Source organism: Pristis pectinata, chromosome 15 (assembly GCF_009764475.1).
Source record: "Pristis pectinata isolate sPriPec2 chromosome 15, sPriPec2.1.pri, whole genome shotgun sequence".
NCBI classification, from domain to species: domain Eukaryota; kingdom Metazoa; phylum Chordata; class Chondrichthyes; order Rhinopristiformes; family Pristidae; genus Pristis; species Pristis pectinata.
Genome location: NC_067419.1, coordinates 17,582,736 through 17,602,345, shown reverse-complemented (window position 1 = coordinate 17,602,345; position 19,610 = coordinate 17,582,736). Strand labels below are relative to the sequence as shown.

General features: G+C 37.6%; 2 protein-coding genes across 2 annotated transcripts in view; one reads left to right on the top strand and one right to left on the bottom strand.

Annotated features, from left to right (window-relative positions):
* Positions 1-4,703, bottom strand: part of LOC127578540 (structural maintenance of chromosomes protein 1B-like) — a 66,646-nt gene extending 61,943 nt beyond the window's left edge. The window contains exons 1-3 of the mRNA XM_052030690.1: positions 4,556-4,703; positions 2,023-2,211; positions 1,470-1,582 (exon numbers count right to left, since the gene is read on the bottom strand). Coding sequence (XP_051886650.1) covers positions 1,470-1,582; positions 2,023-2,211; positions 4,556-4,664 — 411 coding nt within the window. The 5' untranslated portion in view covers positions 4,665-4,703. The remainder of the gene's footprint in view (positions 1-1,469; positions 1,583-2,022; positions 2,212-4,555) is intronic.
* Positions 4,704-4,887: 184 nt separating this feature from the next.
* On the top strand, positions 4,888-18,908 carry LOC127578498 (RIB43A-like with coiled-coils protein 2). Its single transcript, XM_052030619.1, has 8 exons — positions 4,888-4,977; positions 5,096-5,247; positions 5,783-5,864; positions 6,989-7,333; positions 8,973-9,091; positions 12,236-12,463; positions 17,049-17,215; positions 18,802-18,908. Exons 2-8 carry the CDS (start codon positions 5,131-5,133, stop codon positions 18,881-18,883), a joined length of 1,140 nt encoding a protein of 379 aa, XP_051886579.1. The 5' UTR covers positions 4,888-4,977; positions 5,096-5,130; the 3' UTR covers positions 18,884-18,908.
* The last annotated feature ends 702 nt before the right edge of the window (positions 18,909-19,610 follow it).

Genomic DNA, 19,610 nt, shown 5'->3' with positions numbered 1-19,610 from the left:
GATGGTGTGGATCATGGGAAGAAGCACTTCTGGCTGAACATGTTATCAAATGCCTCAGCCTTTTCTTCAGCATTCACCTGCCAGATAGTGCCATCAGTGAAGATGGAGATGCTGTCTGTAGATTCCCTCTCACATTAGATGTCAAATTGTCCACAAGCAGATGTGACAGGACTCCAAAGTGTCAACCAAACTGTCAGTTGTGAGATCAATTAACTGTCTATTGCATGTTGTTTAGCATATTGTCCTGCATTACAGCTTCACCCAGCAGGTACTTCATCATTTTAGACGTGCCTGATACTGCACCAGCATGCCCTTCTGCACTCCCTATTGAACCAGAGTTGATCCCTTAGCTTGATAGCAATCGAAGAATGGCTGGGTCATGAGTTTGCAGATTGTTCTCAGTTGCATTCAGCTTGTTTGCAGTGCAGCACAGCATGATGGACTGTGTCCTTGATGTGAAGACAGGACTTCTGTCTCCATAAGAACCATGTGGTGATCACTTCAGGTTTCAGACTCAGCAGCTCAGCCTGTGGTGGCACTCTTGGTGAGGAACTGAAGTTCTCCATTCATAGTATGTGCCCTTGCTTTCAGTGTGTTTTCATGCATCTCAATTCACTGTGACTCAGCCTCCATATCTTCTTTGGTTATGAATTCCAAAGATTTACCACTCTGGGTGAAGAAATTTCTTTTCACCTGTGTCCTGAATGGCTAGCCCCTATTTTGAGACTGTGACCCTTAGTCCTAGACACCCAAGTGAAACATCAACTCCGTGTCAATCACATCGCCTTTAAGAATTTTGTGCATTTCAACAAGGCCACTCTTCATATTTCTAAATTCTTGGTGAGGGTCACTCAGAAGAAAAAAAACTATCAAACATAAAATTTTCACTAAAACCTGAAGAGGTGATGTTAGTGAGGGACACAAGAAAACATGAGCAAAATTGCTTCATTCCACATTAACATGATTTTCAACAGCACGATGTCTTTTTTGTTCTAAGTGAAATTTAAGATTAAGTTACAAGGGGGGATTGTACAAACTAGGTCTGTTCCCTGGAATTTAGGAGATTAAGGGATGATTTGATCAGTTACACATAGAAAAGAGCCTCATTCCACTGGTTGGGACATCAGGCCAGAACTATGAAGCAAAAACTACCATTGTGTAAAACTAAAATCAAGCATTTAAATACTCTAAATTTAAAGCCAGACCTTTCATAAGAAGAGAATAGAGAAAACTCTTCTGCAAATAGCAATTGATGCTAAACCAACTGTTAATAGTATATCAAAAACGGATGGATTTTTTCATGAAAGGTATTTAGAGATACGAAGATATGGTGAGGATATGGAGTTTGTTCACTGAACCACAGTAATCTCATTGGATTACAGAGCAGGGTGAAAAGGTTAAATAGCCTAGTTCTGTTCTTGCATTCGAAACATAAAACTAAAATTAGACAATCATAATTTCCTTAATACCTGAAACACCAGGCAGTTTCTACCTTTCAGTAGAATGCCAATATTTTCAAGTTCATTTGAGTATTCTGTTCGACTGATAGCTCTATCATTTAATCGAAACTCTGAAGAATTCCCTGAGAAAGACAATGAAAAAAGTTGAATTTACCATTTAGCTTCCATAAATATACTTTGCTCATGCTATTAATCAGTTGAATAAAGTATTTCAAAAGATAGTTTACAAAAGCTTCCTTGAAAGTGTCAACACTCACACTGGCATAATTCAAAACTAGTTGCATGGCACCACTTGCTTTTTTTTTTAAAAATTACGCTCTTAGGTATCAAAGAAAATGTCCACAAATTATCACTATTTAGCTGAATACTAGAAGAAACATAATGACTCAAAGAGATCAGTTCTCAAAAACACTTTAATTACAAATATTTTGTAGTTCCCGTCAGGACTGATGGCTGAAGATGAAATACTTAAATAAAAGATGCCCTGAACAGCCACTAAACTAAAACAATATAATGACAGTAATGTGATGATTTTTTAAACCAGAAAAAACCCTTCCGTTACCAATAATGGCTCTGGTAAATTTTAGCTCCTCTCCATTTTCCATCTTAAACAGCATAGTGACCCTTGCCGTAGGTGACACAGGATGTCCTATATGAGCACCATGAATCAGGTCCTTCATGTGCTTCACTCTGAGATTAGCAGTTCTCTCGCCCATCACAAAACTGATAGCATCCATTATATTGGATTTTCCTGTTGGTGAAAGTAAAGGTGAAACCATTTTGTAAATATTCATCCTGCAAGAAAGTATTACAGCACCACCAAAAATTAGGTTTATCAGTATACATATGGTTCTTTAGGGTCATACATACACCACTTTAAAACTAGATTTAATTTTGACAAGCAAATCAAAATCCACCAATTATTCATTGATGTGAAAGATTAATATTTGAAACATTTGGTAAAAAAACAATCTCAAGTTGTTCCATACGAGTTGGAGAGGTATTAATTCCTGAATCTGTTTTGTATTCAGGATTCTATTACCCAAATCTGAGAGAGTATACTTGCAGATTGTGAAAAACATTAATCTGTTTTCCAACTATGTTTACTACTACTGCATATTTAAGGACAGATCGTGATTTCTGATCTATTCTCTGATACGGAATTTACATAAACCAGGTGTGAAGGACATGATGCAAGGTATGATGTAATAGCCTTTTATTGAGAACCTGAGAGTGAAGAAGCTAAGCACTCGTTATGGAGGTCTCCCATGACTTCACATTGTTTTGTTGGCCTTATCATTTCTTTCAAAACCTGCAAGCAAAGTCAGATATAAAAAGAAACATTCTCTACTGTTTTAAGGAATACTCCCATGGATTGGTAATCATTGACATTAATGTTACTGTCAACATACCTTTGAAAACTAACACTAAACTAAAAAATGTTGCTGAGGAACACATACATGAAAAATGGAAAAACCAAGGAGGCACCATGGCAGATCAAAGGTAATGATGCAGAAGACACTGCAAGAAATGTACTCGTTGTGATGGACTGGCAGCTATGAAAGTTGGGTCCACAAGAAAGACTCTTGAGTCCTTGAACTGAGTTCCTCCAGTATTTTGTACATTGCAATGAAAGTGTGGGTAATTTGGAGATGATCAAAAGATACACAAGAAAACAGGAACAAGTATAGTGATCTATGCCATCTATAGCTGATCTATGCCAGCCTCAACTCCTCTTTAGTGCCAGTTTCCCATAACCCTCATGTCCTCAATTTTTCAAATATTTATCTATGTCTGCCTGAAATATATCTAATGATCTGGCCTCTACTACACTTGGTGGCAGGGCCGAGAGAATTTGAGATTCGTTACCGTATTAGAGAACTCTACGCACTTCGGTTTTAAATGATTGGCCCCTTATTTTGCAATTTTGTCCTCCTATTTGTGAATCTCCCACTAGTGAAAACATGTCAACATCTACCTTTCAATCCCCCTTAGGATCTTGGATTTTTGAAGAAAGGTCACCCCTCAACCTTCTAAACTCTCAGAAATACGGATCCAAACCATATAGCCCCTCTTGATTGGACAACCCTCTCATCCCATGAATTAGCCTGGTGAATCTTTGGACTGCTTCCAATGCTACTATATCCATTTGTAGGTAAAGGGACCAAACTGTGCACAGTATTCCAGGTGAGATCTCACCAACACCCTGTACAACTGTAACAAAACCTTCCTACCCTTACATTCCAATGATCAATGATACAAAAAGCATCTAAGGCTTGTGGGTGGAGTAAAGAGCAGGGAAAACCAAAAGGCAGAGATACAACAATGTCATAATCACAATCTCCTCTAAAACATTAGTTGCTTTCAGGATGATTGTGATGACTTGGGCTAGGCAACTATCATATTTGAAATAGGTGATGGCAGTCCTGTAGCTTTGTATCCTGGGGACTATTGTTTTATATTGTTATATTTTGTTTAGTTAAAGGGAGTACAGTTCAAAAGGTTGGAGATGACCTGGTTAGTAACAAACGTACAGACATCGACTGATCAAATGGGCAACCTACATGATAATTTTAATTTGTTTAAACATGAAGTGCTGCACTGGGGGTGGGGAGATAACATAGGCCTGCTAGGTAATATAAAAAGGCGCTATACTGAAAAGGGGGCTGTGGAAAGTGAGACGAGGACAGTGGGATCTGAGGTACATAGTCACATCTCTTTTTAAAATGACAGAACAAGTTACTGTGGTAGTTAAGAAAGTATCTTTTGTTCTTGGCTTTGAAGCAACACTGTGCAAAAACAAGGTAGTCTTCCTAAACTTTAACAGATCCTCAGTCTACAAAAAAATGCCGTCAAATACATCCTATCACTAGTGAAAAACCTGCGGTTCCTCTCATTCTGTTCTTCGGCCCGAGCTTGTGGCGTTGTTATCCACAGATTTTACCCTAGTCCCGCTCGGAGGATTTGCTCCTTCTCCCCGGGTGGGGATGGGCGGGACCCGGGACGGCGCTGGAGGCCACGCCGGGGGGCGAGGACAGTCGGCCCGTAGCCTCATCGCGCTGCCCTCAGCCTCAGCCGCGGCCGCCGCTCATTACCTGATCCATTCGGGCCGATGATACAGTTGAAGCGCATGAAGGGCCCAATCAACTGTCGGCCTTTCCACGACTTGAAGTTTTCTATTTCGATTAACTTCAAGGACGCCATTCTAGAGCCGCTTTCTATTGCGACCGCGACTGTTTAGTGGATGACATACTCAGAGAGTGAAGCACCTTCCCCACCACCCACCCGACCGACCGACCGACCGACAGATACCACAGTCCTTCAAATGGCGCCACACCACCAACAGCACGGCACAATAAGGCGGGAAGCGACATCGCGAGAACTGGCGAAGGCTGCCAAAGAATATCGCGAGAATATCCAAGATCTCGCGTCCTGTCTCAGGTTGCCTAGCAACTGTTTTAGTTGTACACAGGTTGTGTGTGCGCTTTAAACTTGGGGATGCAAAAGGAAGAAATAGGTAATTGTGCATTGACCAGTACTGGTGCAGGCAATATATTATCTGTCGCTGGTAAGTTTGCTTTTAAAGATTATTTCTTCCTGAATTACATACATATAAATGGTGTTTTGCTTATTAGGCTTATAAATAAAACCGACTCAAACTCCAAAAAAGATGCACAAACTAGATAGTCCAGTGGATTTGAAAGAGGCGTCTATAGTTGCGCGAAGAAGAGATGTGGAAGTTCAGAGGCAGAACAGAATTTTTAATACCAGACTCAGGACAATTGGGGTAAGTGTGGAAAATTACGCATTATCCTTTCAATTATCATTATCGGGGATTATAAAGAGCAGTTTAATAGGATATGCAATTTGTTACAAGAATTCTGAAAGTAAGACAAATAATTTCCAGAGGGTTAGAAAAGTTTCAAAAAAACAATATGTTTATCTTGTCAGCATTAGTTAATGTTTGAACTTTTTTTAAAAATCTGCTTCCATTTCAAAATATTTGATGTATTGTCTGGGTTCAGCACATTATTGAGAACAAGAAATGTTCTCAACAAATGTATAAATTGAACAATATTTTATGATTGCATATCAGGTGATTTGAAAAAAAAGAAACGGGATAAAATGTAAAAAGTACTTTGTATTATATAATGTTAAAAACTTGTACCTTTTAATATTACTTATTAATATGACAAATGAATTTGACTTTGACACTGCTTGAATTTTGCCACCACCAAATCACAATTACATTATAATTAACATTATTTCAGTTATGCAGAAGGGATTTGTACAATTATTTCTAAATATATGTTTTTTTTAAGATTGATCAGCAGGCATTGGATGCTCAAATCCAAGATAAGAAAATTCAGGAAGAGGCAGAGGCTAGAAAACACACCGCCTATGGTAAGTTTAAAAATAAACTTCTGATGTACAACATAATAATTCAAGATTGGATTCAAATGATTAGATGCTACTTTTTCCTTCTCCTAGCAATTCTCCATTTAAATGTTTGCACATGTCTGGCCATAATAAATAAGTTGTCCTTGCCTTGATTGCTGACAACCAATGTAAAACAGAAAACAGCTTTGAAACTCATTTTTTATAGGAGATATGGTGTCAGATACATGCAAACCTACATTCTTCAAAACTTTAAACTTTTATTAGGATCTGGCAGAATATTGCACACCTTCCTCCATCTTATGGGTGTTTTGCAAACTCACTTTTAGCTCATTTCCATGTGGGTGCTGTTGAAAAATGGGTAAAGAAATTAGTCTGCATTCCTACCCAATTCAGAATTTATGTCTGGTGAAAAGGGAAGTACAGTCTGCTGGGAATGGGTTCTTACTCAATTTATACACAGATAACACATATAATCCTCTCTCTTTATTTTCACCATCAACCTCCCCCCCCCCCCCCCCCCGGCCCCAACCCAACCCACCTGATAGTTCATCCCAATAATGCTAGAAATTCTGAGGAAAATTGAAGGCTAAATATTTGAATATATATAAAACTACTGGAGGATTGGAACAAAGCAGTGACCTTGAGCAGCATTTCACTGGCGTGAACATTTTTCTAATTATTCATCCAATACCTATAACTTTGAGTCTGGAAAACAAGACTTAATGACTACTCAATCTGCGGATCAGCATAATCAATTTCTTTTTAACTTCTGCTGATTTGTCACTGGACAGTAACCAGGCAGGGAGAACTTCCCTAGGTCAAGGGTTCAGAGATTAATTGTAGAATCTAAACACTAACTGTAACTTGTCTATTTGGATCCATACCCACAACTGCATTTGCAATTTGGTCAAACAGTACAACCACGTCAGTGCCAAAAGAAAACTAATTGGATTACTTCAGAAGTCCAAATATCAAATCATTAAATTTTAAAGTGTTTTAAATGAAACATATGTTTTATAATATATTCACAGAAGACATCTTTTGAGTCTTCTGTTGCTATTCTCCTACAGTCAAAAAACAAAAATAAGTATGTAATGTTACATTATTTCTCTTGTGTTTCGCTGCAGCAAAAGATTTGATCCGACATGACCAAACAATGTGCCTCCTTGATGATCGAAACAAACGTGATATGATTAACTTAAACAAGGCTATTTCTGAATTCCGTCTGTGCCATCAGAAGCCTGAAACACGCCGTGAGTTTGATCTGAATGATCCGCAGGCCTTAAAAAAAGATGTCCCTGCCCGAATTTCAGACACTGATCCTCGTTGCACTGTGTCCAGCATTCAGAAGTTTACTGGGGAAGATTTAAGTCGGCAAGAAAGGATTAGATGTCAACAGGAACAAATCAGGGAATGGTCACTTCAACAGCAGAAAGAACTAAAGAATGCTTTGGAAGACCAGAAGTTTGCAAGTTAGTAGAATTAAAAATTAAAATTCAACTTTGTGATATCAATGACTTTTGTTATACAACAATTGTCAAAAGGCTTTTGCACGTATTTTCTTTGAAGGAGCTACTGAACAGATGAAAGAGGCACAACAGATGTGCTTCTTTCATCTGTTCAGTGGCTCCCTCAAAGAATATACAGAGCAGTTCTATTCCAGTATACTGTAGCATTAATATATCATATTTTTTTCAATCATTTACTTCTCACTCTTTTGTATTTAAATATTGTTTCTTCCTTCGATGCATTTTTGGACCTCAATCCCGTATTGTTTCAGTTGAAAAGTATGCAGGGAATGGTTCCCAAACAATTGCAGCGTCTGATGAATTCCACCATGTTCCAATCCACTTCCTGGTTTGGAATGGAAATTTGGAAAGCACTAAGTCTTGCTATGAAGTCACCCAAGTATATTAGTAAATATAAATATTTCAAAACATTTTAAGATAATTCACTTCCTCGGCCTACCAATAGTTTTTTTAAGATGTGCTGATTTTTTGGGTACAATGTATACCTAATTCAATGCATGGTAAGTTCTTCCTTGGATTCAACAGTTCTGAAATTGTTCTGTTTCATTATATCTTGCAACTCAGATGAAAAAAAAATACTGCTTGAAGACCAGGTGGATTAGAACCTCTTCTTTTCCACCAGGACCTGGTTTAAATCTGGTCCAGACCAATGAAACTTTCTGCCTTTATAAACCATCTTTCATTGGTTTGTAATTTGGGCATATGAAATTAAAATCATTGAAAAATATTATGATATAAAATATACTTGCAACTTTGCATACAGAGGTAATGAAATTACAATCTCCTGCAGAGATAGCTGAAGGAGTGGTGCTTTGAAAGAACAGAAAAATAGACAATGTATATTGATGCAGCAGTGTCCAGATTACCCCAAGATGTACTAAGGGAGTTCATGTATAATGAACTACTTTTCTTATGTAACGACAATCTAGTGCAGCAGAAAGATCCCACAGAAAACAATGAGATGGCCAGTAAATATTCTTTTGTTCTTGACTATGGGAGAATTGTTGGTCAGGATTCTTGATTATTGTCTGCACAGTTTAAAGAATCACCAATTAACTATGCAGCATATTCTGTTCATTTCATCTCTTTGATTAGATATTGTCACAAGCCTGCCCATAATTTCTCAATGTGTATGGCCATCAGATGAACCTTCCTCCTTGTTTCTTTCTTTCTTTTTCAATCTTTTTATTAATTTTCAAATTTGTACAAATTAATTCATATAACATTAATAATTATACATATGGTGCACCTTGTTTCATACAAAGCAAACACCTTGCTGCATAACTTGAACACTGATTTGAATAAGGAGAAATAGATTTGATTTTATGTCTCATCAAAGAATGCAAATTAGTATGATAAAGTAAACACAACTTGAATATTTCCTGTGTAGTAATTTATGCAAGGTACATTTTCTAGGGAGTGAAATGGTTCAGTCTGTGGCTTTATTAATTACCTTCTATCACATTAGAAAAATATAATTTTTATTCGTTGCTATCCTGTTCTTTAAAAAAACATATAGCAAAATCTGGTTCAAAGGATAAGCTGTTTATTTTTTGTTTATTTTATTCTGTTCTTTTTCTAGATAAACTCTATGATGAGAATAGGATAGCTTTGGACCAAAGAGCTTGTGAACTGCAACAAATGGAAGAAGAAACCAGGAGAGCTGTTACTGTAGCAACAAAAGATTTCAATAGGGCACAGGTTTCACCTTTATATTTTATATTTGTATTAAAGAGTAGATCACTATTCTCAGTAAACAGTGAATGTGAACAAAATTCTAAAGTGGTGGATAGAAGGTCTAATAAAATAGATCAAAGATGCAGCATAGGACAGAATTATATTTGTTGCCAAATATTTTGAGGATAATGAGTTGAATATCAATGGAACCAAAGTGATCATCAGAACAGAGAATAAAATAAGCATTAAGCTACACATGATTTGCTTGGTGTCCCTATTGGCATATTAATCAGACTGCAAATGTCATGTCAACATATTGTTTATGGGTCCTGTGTCTGATAAGTTCAGCACATGAGGCCCAAAGTGAAATGGTCAAAGGAAATCCATTAAGTTTGGTGTGAGGGGACAGAAAGACTTGGGGATTGTGGAGTGAGAGGATCAGGGATCAGGACTGATTTATTGGTGAAGGGGACTATCTTTGTTTACCCTGAAGGTTGTGGAAGGAGTGGAAATCACTAGTTAAGGGTGCAATGGATATTGCATTTGGGGGGTGATAAGATGAGTGGTTGGGGAGATGGGGTAGCTTTGTTTTTCATTGAGAATAGGATTGGTAACTGGATTTTAGAATCAATTGGGAATGTAGCCAGAGAGAGACACAGACAGACAGACAGAGACAGAGAAAGTGAGAGAGAGAGACAGACAACTATAATTTTACATTTGTATTTTTCCTTATTTATTAATTTTTATGAGATGAAGGCATCACTGACCGGACAAGCCCATCCATAACTATCCTTCTTGAACTGCTGCAGTCCTTCTGGTGAATGTATTAGGTTTGCTTTGGGGACTGTGATTTCACAGGCTCTTCAGGAGAAGTGTCTGTATATCATGGAATCCCTTGTATGTGTGTCCCTTGCTTGTCTCCTCCAGTCAACTGGGAGACAGGGCTGCAGGTATTGAGCAGGGATGTCTTCCCCTCAGTTGCTGTCATCTTGCTCCTGCTGATCTTCAATGTCTCAGGGTTGAAGGCTTTGGATAGGCATGCAACACTGACTGGTGTGTGTATATTTAAAAGATCAATAGCATTTTCTGGTACTTGCTTAGCTCTTGTATCTGCACACTGTTGCGTGTTTGCAGAGTGCAGTTGTGTAATGAGCCAGGGAAGGATTCGGCACTGAAAAGAAGAAGGTCTGAAGCATTGACTATGTCAGCAACTAAAAGATATAGAAAATGATCCCTATTAGTTTCAGCACGTGTAGCTGCAGTGATGTCCCCTGTTATCAGCAGAGTGCACCTTTAACTGGCAACGGTAGCGACAAATTAGTGCAGTATGCTCCTACTTGTATTGAGTGATCCACAAAGATCATAGATTCTATCTTAGAGCTCCGATTTGTATCAGTAAGAGAAGAAATGGACATTGTATGAATCATGATGTCATCAGGTGCAGACCTGATGCTGAGTAAATGTCAGACAAGCTAACATGAGCAGCACAGTGATCACTTGTGCAACCTGCTCTGGGTTTCCATCAATTTAGGGGTGATTTGCACATAATTAATGGTTTATAATTGATACAGTTTTGTGGTTAAATTGTTTAACAGGCAGTTGAGTTCTTAAATTTCTACCTTGCTAATCATATTGTGATCAAAAGTTAAAATTACCTCCCATAGTTTCTCAAATTTTAATGCCAAATCTTAATTTTACCAGGTGCTTCCACTGCTGGTTCTTGAGCAGATTGGCGGGAGGTAGGATAGCTGGGAAATTCATCTTGTTGCTAAAATCTGCAAAAACTGGACTGCTTGTCTTGGTACTGCACCAGAAGTTAGAGTCCCAATATCTTTTTGAGGGGAAGTCCAAAGCCCTACAGAGAACTGAAGATGTCCTGATGCAGTTTGCTAGTCAAAGCTTTCTCAAACTCTGTTCCCATGGTTCCACATTGAGTTTAAAAACAAAACAAAATTTTTGTTCAATGACTTATAATGGTACTTTTAAGGGTCCTGCTAGAAAGCTAGTGGTTCAACTGGAAAAATAGCAGAGCATCTACATCATATTCTACAAGTTTCTTCTGAAATTGAACAACAATAGACCCCAAATTAGTGCTTTCAGGTAGCATAGACTCTGTTTTTTGCAGGCATTACAGGAAACCAGAGGTTAATTTGGTAGCAGAAGCACTACTGGGGGAAACTGGACACACAGGATTGTGGCCAGGATTTGGTGCCCTCAACATGATTTTTTTTTACTGGAAAAGTTGTCGATGAAGGCAACTTTTTCCCCAACCTTTCTGAGGTTGTGTCAAAGAATTATACAGCACAGAAACAGGCTCTTTGGCCCGAGTTGTCCCTGCTGACTAAGTTGTCTACCTGAGCTAGGTACTATTCACCCGTGTTTGGCCTATATCCCTCTGAACCTTTCCTTCCATATACCTGTCTAAACGGCTTTTAAATGTTGTAATTGTACCCACCTCCAGAGCTTCGTCTGGCATCTCATTTCCATATTCCACTACCCTATCTGTGAAAAAACTGCCCCTCAGGTCCTTTTTAAATCTGTTTCCTCTTTCCTTAAATATGTGTCCTCCAGTTTTGGGCTCCCCTACCCTGGGAAAAAGAATGTGACCATTCACCTCATCTATGCCCCTCATGATTTTATATAGCTCTATAAGGTCCCGCTTCAGGGAAAAAAGTTCCAGCCTCTCCTTATAACTCAAGCCCTCCAGTCCCGGTAACATCCTGATGAATCTTTTCTGCACCCTTTCTAGCTTAATGACATCCTTCCTATAATTAAATGACCAGAACTGCACACAATACTCCAAGTGCAATCTCACAAGTCTCCATTTTCCAAGCAGCCTTTAAGAATCTTCAAGAGAAGTTCTTTTGTGGCAGAGAATTTAAATAAAATGAGTAACATTAATGTTGCGTAGAGGTGTACAATCAGATAGATTTAATTGGCTGCACAGCATATGCCCCATTTTTCTTTCTATTGACTTCAATGGAAAGGAAAATCAGGCTAATTCAGGGCTAATCTGACAATGCCCATTTCCTAATATCAGCCAAGATTAATACTAGCTCCAGTAAGTGGAATGGGGAGGTCAGTCATTCTTTAAGAGTCTACCGTGTTTCATGTTGAGGAAATGAAAAGTCCTTGAAATGTAACCATTTTTACTTCATTGTGGTTTAGGCGACTGAAAGGGCTACAAGACAAAAGCTGGAAAAACAATATGAGCAAGAAGATAATTTAGTCGAAATTGGAAACCATCTTCACAGTGATTTGCTAACAGAAAATCCAAAACAGGCAGTAAGTGCTTTTGGACCAAATCGTGTTATTGTGGATCGCTGGAAAGGAATGACACAAGATCAAGTGGATGATATAATTCGAAGACAGAAGCAGCAAGTCCAGGAGAGAAAGGTATTAGTGACTGCCAATTGAGAGATATTAGTGGTTGCCAATTCTGTCCATTAATTGTAAATTGCCTTAATTTTGTTCACCTTGACTAGCCATGGAGACTTCCAATGCCTTGATCATTCCTTGTGTATGATACTGGATAATGAATGGCAGCTGGATACTTAATTCTGAAGCCTGTTTTGCCTTTTCATTCCTGATAGATACACAACATCGTTACAGCAATAGTCACTAAATGTGATTAAGGAACTCCGATTATTTTTACCATCCTTTGTAACTCAAGGTCATAGGGGCCAAACCTCATGTTTCCACATGGTCTTGGGTGTCATCACTGTCTTCGAGAACAGAGAAAGAATCAACATTTAATATCTATTATATATACTCCTAAAGTAGTAAACATCAAATGAATTAACTCTACGTTCACTGAACACAGTACATCATATTGTTATATAATTCTGATCTTTCCAAAACGTGCAGAAAATGTATAACCATCATATCAAACTATTTATGAATATCTGGTATCAGCAGGGACCATTGCCTATTGGCACAGAAGCTTTCCATATAGAGAAATTAGATCTTTTCCAAAAGGTTGATACCTTGACTAGTTTTCAGTAGTGATCCTTTTAACTTGGATCAGGTGACTATGATGAGAAATTATACATGAGACTAACCTTTCATGGAATGCTCTGCCAGCTTGCATTTATGCGGTAGAATGAGAAGAGTAGTTCACGTAACAACAAAATATAAGAAACTAGTGCCACCATGCTGAGTTATTAGCTATGTTTCCTTTTGTGTGAGATTGATGGAAAGGAAGATCAAAGTCTTTCAATTATATGATAGCATCAGTAGAGTTCAAAAATATCAGAGCCATCAAATTCTGCAAAGCAACCAGTGCACATTTAGGTCATAGCTAAGCTCTTGATTAGTATATGATGGGACAATTTCAAACACTGTCCCATCAAACAATTTCAATCATATGTAAGTGATTGATAACTTTGTGATCAAAGCTAATTCTGTCACTGGAAAGGCACATGATTTTTTCAAATAGACTTTAAAACAACATTTCAGATATTGAAATCATTAAAAATGATTTAATCTGTATAATCTGAGGATTCCTATTTAAAGAAAACATTCTTTTATTTCTTTATATAAACATAATATTCTACTTTGAATACTTTGACCAACAATATGTCCACAATTATTTATGATTTTGTTCTGCACCCTCTTTCCTTTGCTTCAATAACTTGTATTAAATCTGTACATGAATTTTTGTCCTTAACAAAGAAAAGACATATATAGTGGAGAAAAAGTTCAATTCTGATAAGATCCTTATGTACACAGTAATTTATTGACATGCTTGCCATGTATGAGAAAGGACAAGAATTTCAAATTAAATATGACAGGATGTTAAATTATGATTTAAAATCTTTATGCAATAAACTTATTTTAGCCACAGTATTTTGTGTTACATTAAAAGGAAATAGTCTGGTTTGGTAAGGTTGGAGGAACTTTCTGCAGATTTAACTAGACTAAAGATTATGTCTGTTGTTTCTTTCTACTTCAATGTTTTTGTGTTATGGGGCACACTTTGTGTGCAGGACCCACTGAAGCTTGCAAACAATGGAAATACTGTACCTTTTCACATGCAAAACTGGGATTTCACCCCTTATCACAACATTTGTTAATATCTGCATTCCCATGTGATACATGTTGGTACTCATTGGAAACTAAAGGATAAAGTACATTTATGTTTGGTTGCTAGCATCAAACACACACGTATTGGACCCTAGCTGCATTCTTCTCCACACATTCTTTTCTGTATACTTCAGTGAATCTAAATATGTGAACATAAGATACAGAAGCATGTGTATGCCAGTAGGGCCCTTGAACCTGCTACAACATTCAATAAGAATCTGGACACGAGACTGCAGATGCTGGAATCTGGAGCAACACACAAGATGCTGGAGGAACTCAGCGGGTCAGACAGCATCAAATGGACAGTCGATATTTTGGGTTGAGACCCTTCATCTGGATTGATAAAGTCCAGATTTAATCCAGTCCAGATGAATGGTTTTGACCTGAAATGTCAACTGTCCATTTTCCTCCATTGATACTGCCTGACCCGCTGAGTTCCTCCACCATCTCAGGTGTTGCTCAGTAAGAATCTGGCTGACTCTGTGTCTTTAAGGTAGAGAATTACAAAGGATCAGTACCCTCTGAGAAAGGAAATCTCTCCTTATCTCTGCCTGAAATAGGCTACCCCTTATACCCTCTAGTTTCACGTATCTCCATTTAGAGAAAAATCCCCTTCAGAAATTTGTATGTTGCAATAAGATCACTTCATTTATACAATAGACTATAGGCCCACCTTCTTAATCCTTGGTACACCAACCCTTTCATCTCAGAAATAAACATAGTGAACCTTCTCTGCACTGCCTGCAAAACAACCACAATTTTCCTAAAATATGGAGATAGAAACTATATGCAGTACACCAGATCTAGTCTCACCAGCATCCTGTGGAGTTGCATAAAAGTTTTTTACTTTTATATTCTATATCCCTTTCAATAAAGTCCAGAATTCCTTTAGCCTTCCTAATTACATGCTACACCTGCATACTAACTTTTACTGTTTTATGTACCTGGATCAGCAGGTCCCACTGAACAGCAACATTTTGTAGTGTCCATGCCAATATGTTACTCCCAACCTATGCACTCTTATATGTTGTCTTATTAAATGCCTTCTGGAAAACCAAGTACACTGTGCCTGTTATCCACCTTGACTGTTACATCCTCAAAGAACTCTTGTCAACTTTATTTCCCTTTCATAAAACTATATTAACTCTGCCTGATTGTCTTATGATTTTCTAAATGTCCTGTTACTACCTCCGCCACATCAGCATTTAATATTCCTACAGATATTTAGCTCAGGAAATGAAAGATAAATTTCACCTCCAATCACTCTCTTATCCAATAAACTGCTAGGACCAATAGAAGCCCAAGTGGTTACTTTGGTTTTATCAAACCAGTTGTAGGCTTAATTAAGCCAATTTGATGTGATTCCAGTCTTGATTTTTTTAAAATAAAAGACATAAATGATGAAACAAAAACACAGCAGCACACACAAATTCCCCTCCGCCCCCCGCCCCCCACCTTGCCAGAGTGTCAGAGTGAGAATATTCCTTCAATGACTCTCCACCCATGAGTCAAAGAGAAGGACTTGGACCCAGAGTTCACCTGGACCCCAATGCCTCATTAAATTTTGTAAGTTACCAGAGACTGTGGGTTGAATCCAAAGAATTTCCAAGTATGTCATCTACAATACAGAACCCAGATCTAGTTTTCACACATAGTCCGAGACATCTCGGCTTACAAAAAGTTCAAAGAAGGTCCATTGAATTAGTGCATTATCTTAAAATCAGTTGTCCATTACGATGGACTTGGAAGCTGGCTACTTCTACTCTTTTAAAAAAATATCTAGATATTTTAAATGATTAAATGAATGGATTATGCCTCTGCCAGCAGATTGTTTGAATTGGCTTTTACAGATAATGAGGGAGGTATTGTACAAAGTACATAAGTAAAGAGCTGGATATATATTAGGTTGTTTTTCAGGACCAAGAAAGTCATTGGTCTTTGGAATATTTGACTGCTCATGTAGTAAATATAACTTTTGCTGTAAATGTACAAAAGCGAGAAAACTTTCCACAAGATCTTGTCTGATATTGCTGTGAATAAATTTCAAGATCCCACCATATTTTTAATCCCTTCATTATAATCCATCAGAACTTGTTTTGATTGCCTTTAGACAATTCCTGAATTGATCAGCTATTACTTTTTGTCCTTTGTCAAAAGAATCATTTAAGTGGATGAATTGAATTGGAGGTCATGTCATAAAGTTGTAACCTGAATGGGACAAGATGGACTGACTAGTTTTGCTTTTGTCTTTAAAGTCATAAGTCAAAGTCAACATTGAGTTTATTGTAATATGCACAAGTACGTGTATGCACAGGTGCAAGGGAAAAACTTACTTGCAGCAGCATCACAGGCACATAACATCATATAAGCAGCATTCACAATAAAGACATAAATTAAACACAATTTTTACAAGAAAGAACACAATTAGACCAAATAAAAACAGTCTATTTTAGTGCAACCTGATCAAAGTGGTCATAGTGTTGCTAAACTGTAGTCATTATGGACATTCTGATGTTAAATCCTGTATCGTAGCTCTTTAAGCCTGTAACTTTGCAGAGACAGATTATAGAAAAGTTGCTTCCAGGGTGTCTGTGATACTTTTATGCTGATGTATTAGATGACTACTGTACTATGAGATTCAACAGGTCTGCAGTCTCTAAAAGCAGGCGCCAATATTTTTGTGCTGATGAAATAATGCTGCCCATTTTTTTACGTATTTATAGTAACCATATGATTGCTGGGCAGCAGAAAATAAAATGCAGGTGAATGCAGAAAATCCAATCACTTTTTTCTATTTGATAACTATTGATATCAAAAATAATAATCACATTTACACAACTGCACTGAGAAAGAACAATGTAAGTTACAGAAAAGATGTTATGTTGTTTATACATAGAGACTGGAGGAAGAAGAACGCCAGCGTAGTGCAGAATGGGACAGGCTACGGGTCAATGATGCCCGAGCAGCTGTGCTTCTTGAACGACAGCAACAGCGCGTACAGCGGCAGCTCCGGAAAGCAATGGATTGTCAAAACATGCTGCTATGTAAGAACCATAAGGAACGGTAAGTGGCTTAAGTCTGCTTCTAAAGTTCTGAGAATACAAAGATTGACCACTTTCTTCTTGCATTTATAGGGAAGCAAACAGAAACAATATTAGATTTTAAATTATAGAGTCATGGATTCAAACAGTATGGAAACAGTTGGGCCCACCGACTCCACCTCAAACATCAAGCTAATCCTACACTAATCCCATTTTATTTTTCCCCCATCAACTCCCCCCTGATTCTACCTCTTACCTACACTCTATGTGTAATTTACAGTGACCACTTAACCTACCAATCTGCATGGCTTTGGGAGGAAACCAAAGTACCCAGGGGACACCCACACAGTCATGGGGACAACATGCTATCTTCAAACAGACAACATCGGAGCTGAGGATTGAACCCAGACTGCTGGAGCTGTGAAGCAGCAGCTCTAATAGCTGTACTACTGTGCCACTCCTTAAGACAGTAGGAGGCTGTTTAGTTCATCAAGATGATGCGGGCTCCCTGAGCAATCCTATACCCCCATTTCCCTGTAGCCTATTCTCTCACACATGCCTATTAACACCCTCCTGATTCTTCTGCCAGCTATCTACACTAGGGCAATTTACAATAATCTAATTAACCCAACAACCAGCATGTTTTTAGGATGTGGGAGGAAATTGGAGCATTCAGGAGAGAATGTGCAAACTCCACACCAGCAACACTGGAGTTTAGAATTAAGCCTGATTGCTGGAGCTGTGCGATGGCTATACCATATGCGGCACCATTGTGCCATACTAATATGTTGGGAGTGCAAAGGTTAACCAGATTAATTTCTACAATTTGATATAATTCCTTTAGCTATCTTACCAAAAACATTGAGGAGGTTCTGTTGTCGTTCAAGGGTTTTCCAAAAAAGACCAAGGGAAGAATAATTTTATTGGTAAATATCTGGGCCCATTGGCACAGCTTTGTGTATTAATGTCACCATGCTGAGGAATTTCCTGATTGTGTACATCATTATAAGTAACCCATTCTGTGCAGTAAAGACTTAATAGTTCTGTACTGGTTAATCTTGTACGTCAAGACAAGTAAGAAGACTACCCCACAGGCTATGACACAGGCATCACACACGCTTGCATATGGGTATATTTCCAGTCTGCAGGAGAAGATTCATAACATAGGTGGAAAAGAAATAAAATTTTTTTTTAAATGTATAAAAGTAAGTAAAAAAATTAAACCTATGTAAGTTTACCCATTGGAAAGGAAGTGACATTGCAAAGCTGTGGACAGTTTCTGCTATTTCATCTAGATATGAAAAGAAGCAAAAATTACGGTGCCTATTTTCCCCACCATTATCTTAAACATGCCTGTTGCCAACCAATTAAAAGGTGGTTGCTAGCTAGCTCTACTTGTACAATATTGTCACTTAAGACTATTCTACATTGCCTCCAGAATTCATTCCATTAACACCAATGTAATAAACTTCTGAGGCAGAATATAATGTCTTGGAAAGACTATATGGTGTGCATAGTGTTTCCAAGTGGGAATGAATTTCAAAGCATGCGTATAATAGACAAATGGCACACAGAGAAATTACATGATTAATACATTTTTGTTTTCAGGGAGAGATTTCTGAAAAATGAGGTCTACGTGAATGTTCCAACTGCCAAATACTTTGATCAGTTCAACACAACCAGCCGCTAAAGTGGATGATAAGGTTGACTTTTGCTACACCCCTATATATTTAAAGGAACTATTTAGATTTTTTCTCATAAATCATACTTGCCTTTGGAAAAAGGCAAGAAAACCAAGAGTGTTTTGTCAAATAGTTAATAACTGAAAAAGAATTAAAAAAGCAAAAGGATAGCAAATTTTACCTTTGAATGGTTTGTCATATTAACCAGAGATAACTGGGAAAAATATGAAGGGCTACTAACATTTTGTTCTTTTCCATGTGATGTTTGGAAACTTTTAATACTGCAAATAAAAACCTTTTAATTTAACTTTTAGAAATCAGATCTTCTACGGTATAAGAACAATACTTATCTGGTCTGTAACTTGGCAGTCAGATGATGCTATACAGCTGCCTCCATTCAACTGTCTCATGACAAAATCTACAGTCAATAGATTAGAATCAAAATTAACTAGTTTCCAGCATTGTTTGTGTACTCTGAAATATTTACAAAAAAAATCAAGGATCTAACTGGAAGAATCATTTTTGTTTATTTCAGTTTTTTGGTAGTTAAAAATAATTCCTTCCTAAAATGTCCGCTGCCTAGCAGAGTAACAATAAACTGAGGAACTTTACAATATACGAAGGAGTAAAAAACCTCTTGTCATGTGGTGAGTCTGCATACTTTCCATTCTGGCATATACTGTAATTCTTCTGTTGTAGTGCTGTGTGGAAAATTTTAGAAGTGTAAAAGCTACA